General features: G+C 38.5%; 1 protein-coding gene across 1 annotated transcript; it reads left to right on the forward strand.

Annotated features, from left to right (window-relative positions):
- The first annotated feature begins 384 nt into the window (after positions 1-384).
- LOC117297475 (dolichyl pyrophosphate Man9GlcNAc2 alpha-1,3-glucosyltransferase-like) lies at positions 385-18757 on the forward strand. The gene is made up of 12 exons (XM_033780534.1): positions 385-599; positions 2728-2812; positions 4205-4294; positions 6364-6452; positions 7881-8031; positions 9321-9485; positions 12077-12239; positions 13575-13760; positions 15106-15176; positions 15496-15564; positions 16421-16538; positions 17124-18757. Exons 1-12 carry the CDS (start codon positions 515-517, stop codon positions 17403-17405), a joined length of 1554 nt encoding a protein of 517 aa, XP_033636425.1. The 5' UTR covers positions 385-514; the 3' UTR covers positions 17406-18757.
- Positions 18758-18815: the final 58 nt, after the last annotated feature.

Genomic DNA, 18815 nt, shown 5'->3' on the forward strand with positions numbered 1-18815 from the left:
AAACGATTTTGGTGGGAGAAAATGTAATGCATAATGCATTAGCGTGGTGAGTTGCTGGCCAATAAGGCACAACTACTTGCATGACGTCACAAGAACGTTCGATGCAAATTCGTTACATTTCCTCCCACCAAAATCGTTGGCAAATGTAAAGAAAAACATAAGGCCCCCAAAACGAGTTGGTAAAGGCGCAGTCGCGGCTTCGCCTCTCGCGGTGATAGTCTATTTTCGTGCGTTACATTTTTGGGGCTGTGCGTGCTATCCGATGTGCCGCGTGCGCCTTGACTAAAGGCTATCCACACCGAGGAGGAGACCGTACTGCCTGGTTACTGACTGACGGTCGTTGGCGGTATTTGACTGAAACGAAACATTGGACGCTACCACGTGTGTTAGCTCTGTCGTCAAAGACGGATCTTGATCATGGCTTGATGGATGATGATGGGTGATCAGCTTATCAGCTGGAAAGTCGGCTACTTCGCAAAAGTTTCTTGAGTGATAGTTTTGTTTTCAGGATACCATGGAAAACCGAGTAGCTTTGACTGTTGCTTTTGCTCTTGTAGCAGTTGCAGTCCGCTGGGCTGTTTCGTTAAATCAATATTCAGGTTTGTGCGAATTACCCGTATAGTGACTTTTTAGAATAGCTGCATCTATTTTGTGATAAAATGTAGTTGCGATTTATAACGTAACCCTCCTCCCGACGGCGGGAGCTAGGAGGGTTTCCGTGCTTACCCGGTTATCGCATGGTTATCGCAACTAGATAAAATGGCGAGCAAAATGCATTCCTCGTAATTCAATGCCTTTCATTTGCTTTATATAGGAAGTGGACACTATAATTAAATTAGTAATTACTCAAAATAATTATTAGCATAAAACCTTTCTTGTTCGTGAACACCAGATTCTGCCATGATGAGTAATGCCATTATTAGACTTAGAGGTTGACTTGTAAGTTGTATGGTATAAAACATTGTGAGAAAAGGCTCCTTCTGAAGTGCCATAGTTTATTAGTTTTCATGAAAGAAGTAATTTTCCACGAATTTGATTTCGAGACCTCAGAAGGTCTCAAACTCAACCACCTAAACGCACACAACTTCGAGAGACAAGGGTGTTTTTTTTCTTTCATTATTCAATATTATCTTGCAAGTTCAATGACCAATTGAGCTCAAATTTTCACAGGTTTGTTATTTTATGCTTATGTTGAGATACACCAACTGTGACAGTGAAGGCTAGTTTTTTGACAATTACAAATACTAATAGTGTCCCCCGGCCATTTTTTAAAGCTTTGTTTGAGAACCACTTTGCACAAGAGTTGAAACCTAATGCCATTATTATTACCACTGTAACTGTTGACCGTAACACATTTATTATTAATATTACATTCCATTATTGCAATTTTGATATTGAATTAGACATTTTTGATTGATCTCTTCCTTGCTCTATCATGTCTATGGATTGATGAATATCGTTTACTACTATATTACAAGTTCACTTCAAGTTTAATATTATTTGTACTAATATTAGTCTATTTTGTGATATAAAATGAGGAGCAAGCAAATGCACAATTTACTTTTAAAAAGGGTCAAAGCATTAATAAAGCAAGACAGTTCTCTAGAACAAACTCACAAACTCTACCTGGCAAGTAGATACACACATGGTGTTACCGCAAACCAAATATATACATAATAATGCCATTAAAACATTTTAATATAATTAATAGTAACAACTGTTTGCAGTATGTCAGGTGCCATTAGAAAACAAAATTGGATTGCAATGATGTAGAGTCAGTCACTCACACTGTGTGACACTTTGACTTGACTAACTTATTTTTATTTGGAAAATAAATCATAATTGAAATTAATGTTATTATAATAATAACATTAATTTAAATTATGATTTATTTTTCAAATAGAAATAAGTTAGTCAAGTCAAAGGGTTTACAGTGTATGTTATTAATTTAAATAACATTTAATGGTTTTCGATACACAAATTATAATTCATCAAACAATATTAATAATAATGTTATATTGTTATATTTATAGTCGTCTAATAATTTCTTCGTTCGTGTTTTGTGTATAAATTAATGTATTGAGACTCTGAGAGTAAAGACTAACTAATTTAATTTACTAAGCAGTCGAAGTAAGTTAGAGCCACTTCTAAGTTCTTTTTTTATATTTGAAATGGTTTATTAACTTCTTCCCAGTGACAGTGCCTTTTAAGTTCAACCGCTCTTCTTTATTTCCATTGATTATTGTAAAAATAGATGCTAAAACCAACCACCACTTGTTCATGTATGTTTTGACAAAAAACAATTAAGCAATGCATTAAAGACAGTGGACACTATTGGTAATTGTCAAAGACCAGTCTTCTCACTTGCTGTATCTCATCATATGCATGAAATAAACCTGTGCAAATTTGAGCTCAATCGGTTATCGAAGTTGCGAGATAATAATGAAAGAAAAAACACCCTTGTCACACAAAGTTGTGTGCTTTCTTATGCTTGAATTCGGGGCCTCAAATTCTAAATCTGAGGTCTCGAAATCAAATTCGAGGAAAATTACTTCTTTCTCAAAAACCAGAGGGAGCCGTTTCTCACAATGTTTTATACTATCAACCTCTCCCCATTACTTATTACCAAGTAAGGTTTTATGCTTAAAATTATTTTGAGTAATTACCAATTACCAATAACTTATTAAGCTTTTGAATGATATGTTTTGTGAATACTTTTTCTTTTAGGTGCAAACAAGCCACCCATGTATGGGGATTATGAAGCCCAAAGGCATTGGATGGAAATCACAACAAATCTACCTGCCAAGGAATGGTAAGAAGAACCATAGAGCAAGGAACAGAAGGAGTTACAACTCCAGTCTTATCCCCGAAGCTCAAATTAATCCGATTAACGCTGTATCCACCTCCGTGGAAACACTATGGATGTGAACCGCAGCGCCTGTAAAAGGCTGTACACATTCCGACCGTAGCGAGCTCTTTGTACCCCATGTAACTGGGTAGCCAGTTCTTTATACTTCGCTCGTTAGGAAATGTGCCCACAGATGTTTCTGCTGATTAGCGCTGGTCGTTATACGCCCGCGGTAACACACATGGAACCTTTGAAGACCACTAGTTGTAACTCCTTCTGCTCCTTGCTCTATGGAATAACTTACATGTATTAAAGATTCTTAAAAAGTATGATCAGGCTTTACACCAATGTGTATCAATCACTGTATACTCAGTACTTTCCAAAGTTCTGCGAAAGAAAAATCCCCAGGCAAATCACTTGGGTGGACTTCGAACCCACTACCACCGAGTGATTTGCCTGTGGATTTTTTTCAACAAAAAGGTAATCCTTGGAGGGCTCTACTTTGAAAATGGACCACTCCAGGAATCACCAAGGGAGTTGTGATCTTAGCCATAGCACTGTCAGCAGTCAATATTTGTATACTATGGGCAGGTGTGCCATCATTCTTAAAGGCTCTGGACACTATTAGTAATTACTCCCCCAAAAAATTAGCATAAAAACAAACTTGATAATGAGCAATGGAGAGCTGTTGATAGTATAAAACATTATGAGAAGCGGCTCCCTCTGAAGTAACGTAGTTTTAGAGAAAGAAGTTTTCCACAAATTTGATTTTGAGACCTCAGATTTAGATTTTGAGGTCTCAAAATCAAGCATCTGAAAGCACACAACTCTGTACGACAAGGGTGTTGTTACTCATTATTATCTCACAATTTCGACAACCAATTGAGCTAAAATGTACACAGGTTTGTTATTTCATGCATTCAATGTTAAGATACACCAAGTGAGAAGACTGGCCTTTGACAACCACAATATAGTGTCTAGTGTCTTTAACTCAAGAAATTAAAAGGTTTAACACTTGATTAACTCAGTGGGGAAACGTAAAAAAAAAAAACGGAACTGACAAATATTCTGACCTGTGTTGTAGCTAAACAAATTTTAGAGCTGGGCTCTAAATCCAACTTAGTTAGTCCACCATGGGCAAGCGGTTCAGGTTGAGATATGGGACCATCATTGCTGAAGTAAATCTGGGTGAAATCTGTGCTGGGCAGCACAATGTGTTTTGCTCAAGAGTGCTGGTTGAATATTTGTTATAATGTATCGTGTGTAGTACTGGGGCAAGCCCACCTGGCACCGCCAACTGTGGCTACAACACTGAGTCTGACATTACATATTTTGATGGAATGTTCTTTCGGACAGGTATAGGAATAGCACCACGAATGACCTACAGTACTGGGGTTTGGACTATCCTCCTCTGACTGCTTATCACAGCTGGCTATGTGGGATTGTGTAAGTATGAAAGGCCAACTAATTTATTGGTTTTAGGAAGAGTAAGTTGACCTTAGTTTTGACCTAATAATGAGGGTGCTACCTATGCAATCCAGTGGGAAATGGCCCAATTCACCATGTTCACTGAGAATCCACCTAACACACTACAGTATTGTTCATGTAGATGCCATAAAATTTACCTAATCAATCCAGCTTAGGTGGCACGGTTGGCTTGTGCGTAAAGCGCTCGCCTCTCACCAAGGTGACCCCGGTTTGATTCCCGGCCAGGGCCATATGCAGTGTTCTCCACAGACTTTTTTTTAAGAGGGCGGCATGACGTAATCAAAATGGCGCCTGTCAATATGACGTTATCAAAATGCCGCCCATTTTGATATGACGTCAGCGGACGTGAAAGCAACAAATGCTTGAGAAAACCATTTTTTTTAAAATAATGTATTACGACGACGCTACCTACCTATTGATGGGCATCCATTTCGGTTGGAACAACCTTATTATTTTTAAAAACTAAATCAAAACTACAATTTGTTATACATTTTGCTTTGTGCGCCGCGCCAATAACCTCAAAGGGATGATCGGCATGCCGCATGTCAGAATTTAGAAAGCGGGTGATCGGACCATGATCGGACGGTCTTCGTTTGTTATTTTCAAAACAGAAAAACAAAAATCAAAACCCACAATTTTGGACGATCTTATCCCCAAATTATGGCCCTAAATAATACTTTTTTTTCATCCAAAACCATTTCCATGAATTAGTGATTCGCGGTTCCGTCCTTAAGAACTTAGTTTGTAATAAAATAATCGAGATTCATTGATAAATGAACTTTGCCCCGCATCGCGCACGCCCTCAATGGGCAAAAGTTGACATGTTTGAACATGCTTCGAGGCTGTACATTGTACCATTCTGTACATGCGTGCGGCACTGTGTGGTAACTCTTTCGCAGTTTGTGAACGTGCGTGTTGTGTTGGAGTATATCAACGGCCAATCACAGCGTGCGGACTGTTCATGCACTATGCATGCAGTGTGTATTCCCATCGTTGATGGTGAGCGTGGTGTGTGCATGGTTGGTTGATGCATGCACTCGGCATATAAATACAAACCATGTGGCCGTGTGTGTACATCGTGTTTTAACGTTTGTTTACGATCGCATTTCTGATGCTATATTTTGAAGTCGGCTCTGGCTTGTCAGGTACTCGTTTGATCTTATTAAATGCAGTCTAAAAATAGTCTCTTTGTACTATTTTGGGCAGGGCGGCCAATAATTTTAGCAGGGCGGCCAATTCTTTGGCAGGGCGGCCTAAATTTTAGGAGGGCGGCCCGCCCTCCCAATTTACATGTGTGGAGAACACGGATATGTGAGTTGAGTTGTGCGTTGGTTCTCTGCTGTGCAACGAGGGTTTTCCAGACTATCTGGTTTTCCTCCCTCAAGAAAAAATCAAACACTTTTGATCTTGGCTGTGCCCCGTGGTCATAATGGGTTGATGTGGCTGGGAGCTGAATGCGCCCTTGCATGCCTGCTTCTCGAACACGTTGTAGTCGCGTCCTTCACAATTCAGCTCTAGCTGCGAGTAAGGACGATTAGCCCCCCAAATTATTATATGACAAGGTTAACCGGAAAGTATCCAAATGTGGAAACTGGACACCACAGTTCCACATATGTGGCCTACGTGTACATGTACCAAATGTGCTGACATCACCGAGACCTGGGTGGGTCAGGGAGGCTAATGGAATGTTCTTGATATAGTACTAAATTGTTCCTAATCTTAAAAGGATAACAACAAAACTGATTATGATATGAAATAAATACTTTTAAAATGGAATATAAGGATTCACTCAAATATCTCTTAAACTAGTGGTGTTCCTTTGACGGCGTGAACTTACACAATCTGCCATTTGGAGTCAAAAGTTTGGTCCCCAAAAATAGTGGACCCTGTCAGTTCCAGATCAAGAGGAAAACCACAGAATATTGAGGTATATTGTGTGGATCATTGTAAGCTACTCTCAAAACATCTTCCCAACCATTTTATGACGTTTTCATTCTTTAGATGTTTATTCTTACTCATTTTTACAGGGCATATAAGATAAACCCAGAATGGACAGAGTTGAATTCTTCAAGAGGATATGAAAGCTACAATCATAAACTTTTTATGAGGTACACAGGTAATGACACACCTGTATTACCAGACTGATGGGTTGAACAAAGAAAAATTGACTAGAGCAGTCCCAGCTTCTCAGCTCCAGTGATTCCATTGGACACATGTTGGATACAATGATTTTGGATAAACGTGCACAGTGACATGAACTAGCTTTTCATAGTTGCCCAAACAGTTAATTCCTGTCACGTCTGCAGTAGAATTTGACTGTGTATCTCTATGTGAAATGTATGGGGTCAAAGGTATGGGGTCAAAGTTTTGATGCAGGTGTCTGGCATTGTTCACGAGCCTCGAAGTGTGACGTCAGATGTTCCGGCTAAATTCGAACCTGCAAACCTGGATTAACTTGACAGTGCTCTACCAACTGAGCTCCAATGCTGGTGGTCTTCCTATTTTGTCAATATTTTTGTCCATATCCTATACCAATCCTGTTTAATACCTATAGACCAAATGCATATGACACCATTTCAGTAGGGCGCCCTCACCTAGAGGTCAAAAGGAGGTTGTTCATTGGCCAATACTGTGCGCCGGGTGTACAAATCTGTGCGTCTCGATTGTTTCGTCACCGTTTTTCCTCTAAGATGCATAAGGTCTATAAAGGCAAAGTAATACACATGTACGTTTGGCATTTGTTTTTTAGAAACTTTTGATTGTTTTAATCCTACATGTACATGTACATGTATGTACAAGTAAATTATACAATAAAACTAGCATGTGAAAGTTTCATTTGAAAAGGTGGTCTGGCGTGATTGAGATATTGCCAAAAAGCCAGAGCGAATTTGTAGTCTAATCAAGAAGAATGTAGTCCCTAATAGGAAACACAATCTGAGAAATGTGACTGATAAGTATTAACGCTTCTCAGATTCAATTTTTGGGCATAAAAAATGATATCTTTATAAACCACATTACTTCCAAGTGAAATGTTTCTCAAAATGCTTTCACTATCGAAAGCTGCTGTAGGCCTCTTCAATATCAAAAGTTTGTTATTGCCTTTAAAGGCAGTGGACACTATGGGTAATTACTCAAAATAATTATTAGCATAAAACCTTACTTGGTGACAAGTAATGGGGAGAGGTTGATGGTATAAAACATTATGAGAAACTGCTCCCTCTGAAGTGCCATAGTTTTCGAGAAAGAAGTAATTTTCCATGAATTTGATTTCGAGACCTCAGATTTAGAACTTGAGGTCTCGAAATCGACCATCTGAACGCACACAACTTCGCGTGACAAGGGTGTTTTTTCTTTCATTATTATCTCGCAACTTTGATGACAGATTGAGCTCAAATTTTCACAGGTTAGTTATTTTATGCATATGTTGAGATACACCAACTGTGGAGTTTAGTCTTTGACAACTACCAATAGTGTCCACTGCTTTTAATTTTAAGAGTGATAACCAAAATGTTTGTACTCCTTTGTTTCATTCTGTTTGATGCAGTTTTAGCAGTGGATCTCTTGTTATACATACCAGCCGTCTTAGCGTTTTGTTTCATAGCTCTACCTCAGAGGTCCGAGTCCAACCAGTTGAAGATAGCCGCTATTTTCCTTTTGTACCCTGGACTGATAGTGATTGACCATGGTCATTTCCAGTATCCTTTCACTCAGTTTTTATCTAGGCTGTAATCTTCTTGGAGTTAAAAGAAGAAAAAAAACAAGTGGAAAACAACACGGAGAACATTAGTAGATTACCCCTAGACATTTCTTTCATAAATCAACAATGAAAAGCTAGCTGAAAGCATAATAGTAATTTTAGGCAGTTTGTGTGAAGTGGGCAAGGTATACAGTGGAATTATGTTTAAACTTACAAACAGGATAACAGGCCTGGGGCCAATTTCACAAAGAGCTACGATTGATCTTTACCGCAAATCAATCGCAGTTGCTAAGTTAAGTGTGGTGTCACAATCATGGTCACAATACAAATCGCTGTGGTAATACTGACAATTTGTCTTGTGATGAATTTTGTTGCTTTGTGAAATCGGCCCAAGGAATTGATACATACATAATAATAAATAATAACTAGTTCTTATACGGCACATTTTACAATAACATCAATGCACTTTACATAAGTGTTCTGGTCATTGGCCCATAATTCCTTTAGTCTTTCTCAGCTCCCTGGGGAGTATCCAGCCTCGGGCTGCCATGACAGTCAAAAGGCTTTTTCAAAAACAAAACCAACATCTTCCCTGGCAGGTACCCATTTATACCCCTGGGTGAAGAGAAGCAATTACAGGCCTAAAAATTCCAGGCCTAAAAAGGTCTTGCTCAGTGACAGGGATTCAAACCCACACCCCGATGACTAACCACCAGAACTTGAATTTTATGGTCCAAATCGCTTGACCATGACACAATGCAGAGGCTTTGGCAGGCACGACCTCTGTTGCCCTGGGCGTGGCTTTGGTGCACCTTTTAAAAGTTCTCCATAGATCTTAAGATTTTCTAGTAAAAGTGACCTTTGCAAAAGCAATGAAATTCAAGGCCTAAAATAGTTTTCATTCAAGGCACTGGACGCGTTTGGTAATGTCAAAGGCAAGTATTCTCACTTGGTGTATCCCAACATATATATGCACAAAGTAACAAACCTGTGATCATCGAGGTTGCATGAGAATAATGAAAGAAAAACACCCTTGTTCACTGTTGTTGCATTACTTTGTGTTCTTTCAGATGCATAATAAAAGGCTTCAGCTGAAGTCTTCTGCCATTTGAGGGAAAATTTATCTCTTTCTCAAAAACTACATTACTTCAGAGGGAGTCGTTTCACACGCTTTGAGCTCTCCATTGCTCAATACCAAGTATGTTTTTATGCCAACAATTATTTTGACTAACTACCAATAATGACAACAGCTTGACAGTCGATTGATTTCCTTCATGATTGTATCAGATACAACAATGCAAGCTTGGGCTTTGCTTTGTGGGCTATAGTTGCAATTTCAACCAACCATGACCTCTTGGGGTCGATGGCCTTCGTCTTGGCCCTGAACTACAAACAGATGGAACTCTACCATGCCATGCCATTCTTCTGCTGTCTTCTCTCAACATGTATATGGTCAGTAAATTTTTTTTGTTTTTCTTCTTTTACTTGCTTGCTGTGTTTTCTATTTCAACTGTGGTTTTGTAATGATGTACAGTTGACTCCCGTTATTACGAGCTCGCATGTTACGAGGTTCCGGTTGATACGAGGTTTTTTGCCGGTCCCGAACGGCCCCATGCGTGTTTCAATGCATTAAAATACTGATTATACGAGCACGGTAGTAGCGAGAACACGGTTATAACGAGGTAATTTGGGAGACCCATTACGAGCAAAACATTGTTTAAAACCCTTCTATAACGAGAACAATTCAAAAACCAACAAAGGAAATACCTGTACAGCTGGTAAAGTCGATATTTGTGGCTTTTTTTTAAGACGTACAATAGAGGTGTTAAGTGGACGCTACCGCTAGCAACACTAATCCGAAATCGGGAGTCACGAGTCAGCAAGCAAGGTTGTTAATTCCAAACTCCGGACAATGGTGGGATTAGGAGGTTTGCATGGTTCAAACATTGGAGAAATCTTAAGAAAAGATACTGATCCACTGAGTTTATAAGCGCATTATAAATTTTCAGAAGAAAAAAAACACCCGCAACTTACAATCAAAACTAGTTGCGTGATCAATTATTGAATGCAAAAGCAAGATTTTACCTGGTATCCCACATTGGCAATGAACCATCTAACATGACAGTGTTTACCAATGAAAATCAAGATTCTATTTGTTGTTGCTGCGACGAGTGTATTGCACATGCACACACATGCACAGAACATCTTCCCTGGTATCTCGCGTTAGCAATGAACCTTCTATTATTACACTAGTGGTTACCAATGAAAATCCAGCTTTTATTTTATTTACTGAAAATTTTCACAGCGTGTGCAGTATGCATTGCAGCAGTAAGATTTCCCCTGGTGTCTCGCAGCAGCAATGAACCATCCAGCGTTAAACAGGTGGTTACCAATGAAAACCAAGACTCTATTTATTGCATTGGCAATAAACTGCCGGCGACCAAAGTTTTGTAAGAGAAACTTCCCAAAACATGAGCGCAAGTTAAAATCTTACACTTTTTATCAATCTTGTAAAATATAAATTGATTTTAAAATTGAATTTAAAACTAAACCAACTTAGTTAAAACAGTTTTATAGTCCCAGCGTTGTGCTTGTTTGTGCAGTAGATCGCACATACTACTCTATGCACACAGTAGTACATGTATAGTCAATTGCAGCTCTGCCATGCATCTGTGTGTACACACGTGCGGCCATTATGTCATGTACATGTATATGCAAGTACACGTGTTGTGTGCATGCACAATGATGACGTATGTATCTATATTTAGCGCGCTGCGTTTAAGACGAGATTTGGATAATACGAGGAAAATGGGCCAGTCCGGCGGACCTCGTTATAACGGGAGTCGACTGTACTTTGTTATCTTGTTAGTTGTGTGATTGATTTTAGTAGATGTTAGTATTGCATCGGGATAATGAACCTAATTTGTTGTACCCTTATATCGGTATGTATGAAGCGCTGTATACAAGTATTTCCCCGAGTTCTGTGGGAAAAAAACAGAGGCAAATCACTCTGGTGGGATTCAAACACACAACCTTTGCATTGCTAGAGCAGGTATTTTACCAGTAGACCAATGAGCTAGCTCAGTGGGTAGAGGTAGTTCGAATCCAACCTCGTTCCCAGGGGTGATCGATCTCACCGCGCCATTTTTTCCCAGCATGCCTTGCTCGATCATAACCCCCCTGGGATTGGCAAATTTAAATGTGCTCTAATATGCTAAATTTAAGGCGCCTTGTCAAAACCTCCCGGGCGTTCCTCCGTGGAGAGTCCGTGGACTGGACAGCAAATACTGCCGTTGCTAAGGACCTCGGACAGTTCGCGGAAGAACGGCCATATGCGTTGAAGCGCGGCGAAGTTAATGAGCTATCAATGCCGGGCACTATTGTAGAGCCGCCGGAATATTCATGTTTATTGACATGTAAATGAGCCGTCGTGGCCGTGGACCTGCCCGGTTGCTACTGGTTCTTTTGTTACAAAAATCCGCGCACTCCCGCAGAATTCACGCGGAATGGAACGGCTTGGAGGTTTTGACAAGGCGCCTAAATAAGCCGTAAATGAGCGTACATATTCATTATTCAATCTTTTCTACGCGCGCACGCATGTCTTTCGTCTTAAAGAATGTTTTTGTTTTAAAAAAATGTGTTTGTGTCATAAAAAACGCGGGCGTGATCAACAGAAAATTATCTTAAAACTACGCGCGCACGCACTGGACATCTAATGCATAACCAATTTCCTGAGCCAATCAGTGTTGTTTCCCAGTACATGCCTGCCAGGGGTTAGTGACAAGAGGTATCGACACGGCACGCTGCCCATGGTAGCGAGGCTGGTTCAAATCATTTTTGTAATTGCAGCGAGCTAGTTTTTTTTTCTTCACAGAATTCTGGAAAGTATTGAGTACAGTGCTTAATACACATTGGTGTAAGGGTAAAAACAAATTATTAATAATTTTGTCGTTGTAGTCGGTTCATTTTATTTCATTTATTTTCTTAGTTCCTTGTCGTGTTGCTGGTCTTGATAAAAATGTTTTTGGTCTCTTTGGTTTCAGGGAAACACGACTTCCACTCCTGTACCGATTCTGGAAACTGGTGCAGATTGCGGCGGTGGTGCTCGGTACATTCGCAGTTTGTTGGTTACCGTTCCTGTTTGACGTCAACGTCTTGGTGCAGGTGTTACAGAGACTCTTCCCAGTCAACAGGGGCTTATTTGAGGCAAGTGTAACTAAAAAAAAAAATTCACCTCCTCAAGTCTCCTCCAGAGAAAATTCTCCCATAATGCAGTGTTCTCCACAGACTTTTTGGTTGGTATGCAGGGCTCGAATTTCACGCTGGACCGCAGGCCCGAGACCAGTGATTTTAGCTTCGGTCCAGTAAACTTTATGCCGAACAAGTCCGGCGGTCTTGTTTTTTTTATGCATACTAATATAGTTACTATTACAAATAATTATATGAAATATATTATCTTTCATTAAAAAATGTATTTCAATCTCATTTAGAATAAAAGTTTTTGTTTTACTTGTCGTCAAATCAGTGTTCTGAGCACGCTTGCGGAACGTCAATCCGTCCTTTTTTCACGTGCTTCAGGCTGCATACAAGTTTTCCATTCAGTTTACTCATGCCCACACCTTGTACATCTAGTCTCAAACCATTTATGTTTATGCACCCGGGGAGTGAGCGAGCGGGGACGAGGGAGTGATGTGTTGGTACCCGGCGCGGCGGCACACCTTAGTACAGCGATGTTTGTTTACCACTGACCATGTGTAAAGTCTGTTACCTTACAAAGGAATGTTGAATTTGCATTAAGAAGGTCTGGTTGCAATACCACACATCCCTGTGTTGCATGGATTAAAAGTAAGGTCTTGTTGACAAACGTCTTGCTTAGTATGGCTACCAACAGTGATGAGCTTCTGACTACTGCTGTCAAATTTTTGGTCAGTCTTTTTTTATGACGATCTTTTTATGAATGCTGCACGTTGCAGTGTTTTGTTGGTGATTTGCCTGTCAAATTGGAATTTTTTTTGGAGGCGGCGAGAATGACGTGAAGTAGGTATATGGAACTTTATTGATTGGGTTTCACAGCAAAAAAAAAACCTCCTAAGGGATGAAAAAGGCCTGGACTGTTCTATCGTGTTAACTTTTTAGTTTCCTAATAAAATTTTGGTCATGTAAAAAATCTTCCGGTCCAGTAAATATTCTGAGCAACAAGCCCTGCGGTCTTGTGGATTTTTTCCCCAAATTCGAGCCCTGGTATGTACATGTAGTAATCGAACACCCGTAAGTATGATGTTCGCGCTTTGGATCAGAGGCGCATTCATTTGTACTTTGTCAATTTTTGTGAGGGCGGCCAAAAATTTTGACAGGTCGGTCTGAAAAATTTTTCCCATAAACCATACTAAGAGAGTGCTGTAATGACTGCCATTTTAAAAAAAAAAATTTTTCTAGTTGACAGGGTACCTTATATATCTTCGTTGTTATTTCTTTTGATCAGTAGAAACAGTCTTGCCGATATAACCAACCGCCTGTCTTTACCTCTCACCAACCCTGCAGGACAAAGTGGCCAATGTGTGGTGCAGTGTCAATGTCGTCTTCAAGATACGCAACATCATGTCCCAGGAGTCCTTGGTCAAGCTCTGCCTTCTTACCACAGGAGTCGGCTTGATGCCGTTATCCGTTGACCTTCTCAGGGCCGGGACGAAAACAGCAAATAGTGTTTTAAAATTCCAGTATGCTTTGGTAAGAATTTTTCTCATTTACTAATGTAAGCAAATTGACAAAGGGCAAAACAAAACCCTTCAACATAACATTCAAATTCGAAATTTGTATTTGTCAATGCCCCCTCCCCCCTCAATCTGTTTTTGCAAAAACTTGTCACAAGTATTGCCTCTTATTTACATCGTTAATTGTTCTGACACATCAAATTTGTTTTATTTATTTGTGTATCTTGATATGTTTTGAGATGTTTGGCGTATATTTATGATATCTGTTTTGATCTTACATTTTGTATGGTGTATATTTATTTATTTTTGTGTTTTGAGTTGATATTTTTACATTTTGATGTGTGTGTTTTCAGGTTTCATTTGCACCAAAAATCCATTTTCAGCAAAGTGAATGTTAACGATTGTTTCATATGAAAATGTAATAGATTGATTCTCATAAGAATAACCATAAATAACTCTGTTCAATCATTTTGTGTTTTTTTCATATTCAAACACTGTTTAATAATTGCTGCCATGTTCAAGTATGTTTTTCTTTTAGGCAGGCCTAAAACTTAAGCGATAGATATCTGTCAAATGTTATATATTTTATTTAGATCTGTTTATATTAATTATGTTTATTCATTATTAATTGTGCGAGATGACAGTGGGTTAGCCTGTATATCAACTATTAGAAAGCTTTATTAAAAAAAAGGTCCATAATAAAACATCCTTTTCCTCTGGCAACTCACACCTGTTATCTCCATGTAATTCCTTCCAAACAGTGGACTTAAATGTAACATGCACAAACCATTAGGGCGGCTGACTGCACCAGGCAGATTAACTGCTCAATCTTTGAGTTTAATGACCCAAGTTTAATTCAATGTTAACACACCCACTCATTGACGTGGATGTATACATTCAAAGTGTTGTGACCAAACTCACAAACAAAGTTTTGAAGGAACCAGAACTGTAAAATGTTTGCATAATTTGTTTGACTTATTTATTTTGAAATACTAATTCAAAATACTTTGGATGTCTATTTAGGGTTGATTTTCTTGTCATGGTATAGCATTATACATAGGCCTAAAGCTACAATAGAACCATAGATACATGTCAAATCATTGCATAATATATTTGACCTTTATAAGTATTCATACCATTCAAAATACTTTGGCTGTCTTAGGGATATTTTGTTGTATGAAGGATTGCATTTAAAAGAAAAACCTAGATAGATGTCAACATTGCACAACTGATTTGATTAGTTTGAAATCATACCATTTCAACTAGCATGTAGGTAGGCCTAGAGTTTAAAAAACAATTAGAATACCTTTTATTTTACATTTGCTCGTGCTCATATTATTATTGGGTTTTTTTTCTTTCAGGTTAACAGCGCCTTGGTCTTCTTCTTGTTTTCTTATCAAGTTCATGAGAAAAGCATTTTGCTGGTAGCATTGTGAGTATTCTAAAATCAAAGCCTTACTCTGACTGTTCATTGTCATCGAGTGGGTTTTGAATGATAGATCAACTATGCCAGCTAGCAGTATTATTTCATCTAAGGAATGCACACGGAAAAATTGCGATTATAGCCTAAGTAGTCTATTAAAGCCTACACCGTGTGTCCATGTTTGTCAGCCCTTGTACTCGATAAAATATTCCTACTTTTTCCCCAAGGACCAAGTATCATGCCTGTATGTATATTTTTTGCTTCCTCAAGGTCTGTGTCTAACCACTTTATACTTTGATCATCTTGTATTTCTTGTTTGATATTCCAGGCCTGTGTGTTGTCTTCTGGACCGACATCCTTTGCTTTGTTCCTGGTTTTTACTAATTTCAACATTCAGGTTGGTATCACTTAAAAGGTTTGGGTACTTTTTGTACAACACAAAACACAACGTCCACAGCTTTACATTAACTTGATACACGGTTTGAAGATGATGATAATACAAAGCTTCCCTTAAAGTATTAGGTGCTTAAGTGCTGTAGCTTTTTTTAAATGAGTAAAACAGTATGACCCAAAATAATTTGTCTCATGAGTCGAAAATTATGTACAGCAAATTTACCAGTATCGGTATTTACGAGTCTCTCCTAACAAAAAATCAAAAAAATTTGACAGCTATTGAAGTTGAAACTTCTACAGGTAATTATATTACATACATCTTCTTTCACAGTGAGTAGGGATTCATGTCATTGCAAAAGAAATGATGTAAAATCGGGTATCAAAACCAATGATGCCGTTATTGGTAGTAACACGCAATGAAACTGCTTTTTATAGGCACTCTATTTTCCTTAAAGCCATTATACACTTTCGGAACAGGAACAAAAAAAAGTTCACAGATTTACAAATAACTTACAGGGTTTACAGAAGGTAATGGTGAAAGACTTCTCTTGAAATATTATACCATGAAACGCTTTACTTTTTGAGAAAACATTAAAACAATTATCAATTCTCGACATTGAGAATTACAGATTTATTTTAAACACAAGTCATGGGAGGCGAAACGCGCGGAAACAAGGGTGGGTTTTCCCATTATTTTCTCACGACTCACAACTCCGATGATTGATTGAGCCTAAATTTTCACAGGTTTGTCATTTTATATATAAGTAGTGATACACGAAGTGTGGGCCTTTGGATAATACTGTTCAACGAAAGTGTCCAATGGCTTTAACAATGATCTGTCTTGATGTTGTTTCTTGCAGTATGTTACCCCTTCTCATCAAAGACCAACTATTTCTGCCGTACTTTATCTTATGCCTGATGTTCCTAATCGTCGCTAGAACAGCTTTTGAAGAGAAGTCCTTCAATTATAGGACTCTGGTAAGCTTATCATCTGTAATGGTGTAGTGGTATCTTTCCTAGCCTACCACCTCTAAGACCTTGTTTCGAATCACATATCGTTTCGTCGATTCTGACTAGCAATATTCTTCACCATGAAACTGCATTTAATAATGTCAATGCATAAACCCTTTTGAATTTGTATGACAAACAACTTAAAAGTCAAATGTTACAGCAATTATGCGGCTGCTAAAGACATTTTGGCGAGTCGATTTTTGGCGAGCCAAGGCACTTTTTTAAGGTGAAAATTGTGAATTAGGTACAAAAGGCTTCTAGCTTCTTCAACCATCAACACTTCTATGGCCAAGGGAGTGTCGGGTGTCTGATTAATGTATCAAAGTCCATGGTGTAATGTAGAGAATGGTTTATTAAAAAATTATCATACGCAGCCATGCTAAGTTGCAACAGTACACAATATGTAAAAGGAAAAAAATACAGAATTCTTTAATTTAGTTTAAAAACTACATTAAGATTTGACATTAAACTCTGATGATTTTTTTTTTTTTAATTAAAATAAATGTTGGTCGTCCCAATGAGTTGTGATTGGTAATTTTTTTCCTTTTTCAGTTTTGGTTATCGATGACTGGAGCCGTAGCCCTCAGCTTAGCGAGCGTCACCGTCAAACCACCGGACAGATTCCCTGATCTATTTGCCGTCCTCGTCTCCATCTACGCCTGCGCACATTTCGTGCCATTCCTTCTCGTGTTCCACCTCTTGCAGTTCACAACGCCAGCTGACAAAGTCACCTTTGGGAACACCTCGAAAACAAATGCTGCAGCAGGACACAATCAGAGGCTGCATGGAACCGGGAAGAAGGGCAAACAGACTCGAAAACCACATGTGGAATGATTACAAGTGCACATGTTTACAACTTAGAATGAAATTAATATGGTGCTAAAATTATGCGTTAAGGGCAGGCTTAACAGTAATTACACTTTTGTTCCCTTGAGTTTTATACAGCATCGTATGCAACTCCCTTTGACTGAGATTAATACATGCAACTACTGTCTGCCGTTTAAGGGTTTTAAAAGGCACTGGACACTATTGGTAATTACTCAAAATAATTATAGCATCAAAACTCACTTGGTAACGAACAGTGTAGAGCTGTTGATAGTAAAAACATTGTGAGAAGCGGCTCTGAGAAAGAGGTAATTAATTCTTACTCGATTATTAAACAATTTTAGGCCTGATGCCTTTTTTAGGCATCGCAAAGCACACAAATTTGTGCAACAAGGGTGTTTTTCTTTCATTATTTTCTTGCAACTTCGATACCATAAAATGTTGGTATACACCAAGTGAGATTACTGGTCTTTAACAATTTGTGTCCATTCCCTATTAAGTTGCATGTAACTGCGTTTATCAAGTTGCATGTAACTGCATTGCCTTGTGCTCTTCATAGTAACACATAGAATAACTAAGGGTCGAGTGGCATGTGCTCCTGCCCCAAAACTCTCCTCCGCTGGTGTTCGTGAACACTTAGTTGTCTTTACATTTGAAACTTGGACCAGGGGTGGATTTCACAAGTGTAGTCCTAACTTGGGACTAGTCCTAAGTTATGCTAAGAGATATGACTGGTCCTGGACCAGTAACTCGTTCTAACTTAGGACTGGTTCTATCTCTTAGCATTGCCTAGAACTAGTCCTAAGTTAGGACTTCCTTTGTGAAATCCACCCCTTGTCAGATTAAGAAATTATTTGAATAAAATACAACACTTTATGTAGTAAATTCAATGATTTTAAACTAATTATTTAACATGCAGACATTTTTTTATTATTTTTTTTTTACCTCTACATGTATGTCAGATCGTCTTGTAAACAGCATAACGAGAACTGAAAGGGTCTTGTTTTAAAATGATGGAAATGGAGTTTACAGATCCACTTGGCTAGATGTGCCTGTGCAGTTGACCCCTTTGTACCCCCTCAAATTTTACCTTCATGTTGTCACTGGGAATCAATCTTATACTCCCAGAAAATTGTGCAATCAAGATTGATTGTAGTTTTTATGGTATTATGTTTAAGAGGTCAACAGTCTTGGGAGTATCACTGAATTGGATATAGCCATCAATTTACCAATCATTTATTGTATATTGTTAATTATTATTTTAGTTTAACACTGATGCTGACCTTACTTGTGACCTCAACATGCATGTTGAATGATTTTTTTTACATTCAAATTAAACTACACACAGTGTGGACAATTGATTTTTTTTCTCGTTGTCTTTTTGTTAAGGTGTGTTTTCTTAAACTACCATGCACAATG

Source organism: Asterias rubens, chromosome 12 (assembly GCF_902459465.1).
Source record: "Asterias rubens chromosome 12, eAstRub1.3, whole genome shotgun sequence".
NCBI classification, from domain to species: Eukaryota; Metazoa; Echinodermata; class Asteroidea; order Forcipulatida; family Asteriidae; genus Asterias; species Asterias rubens.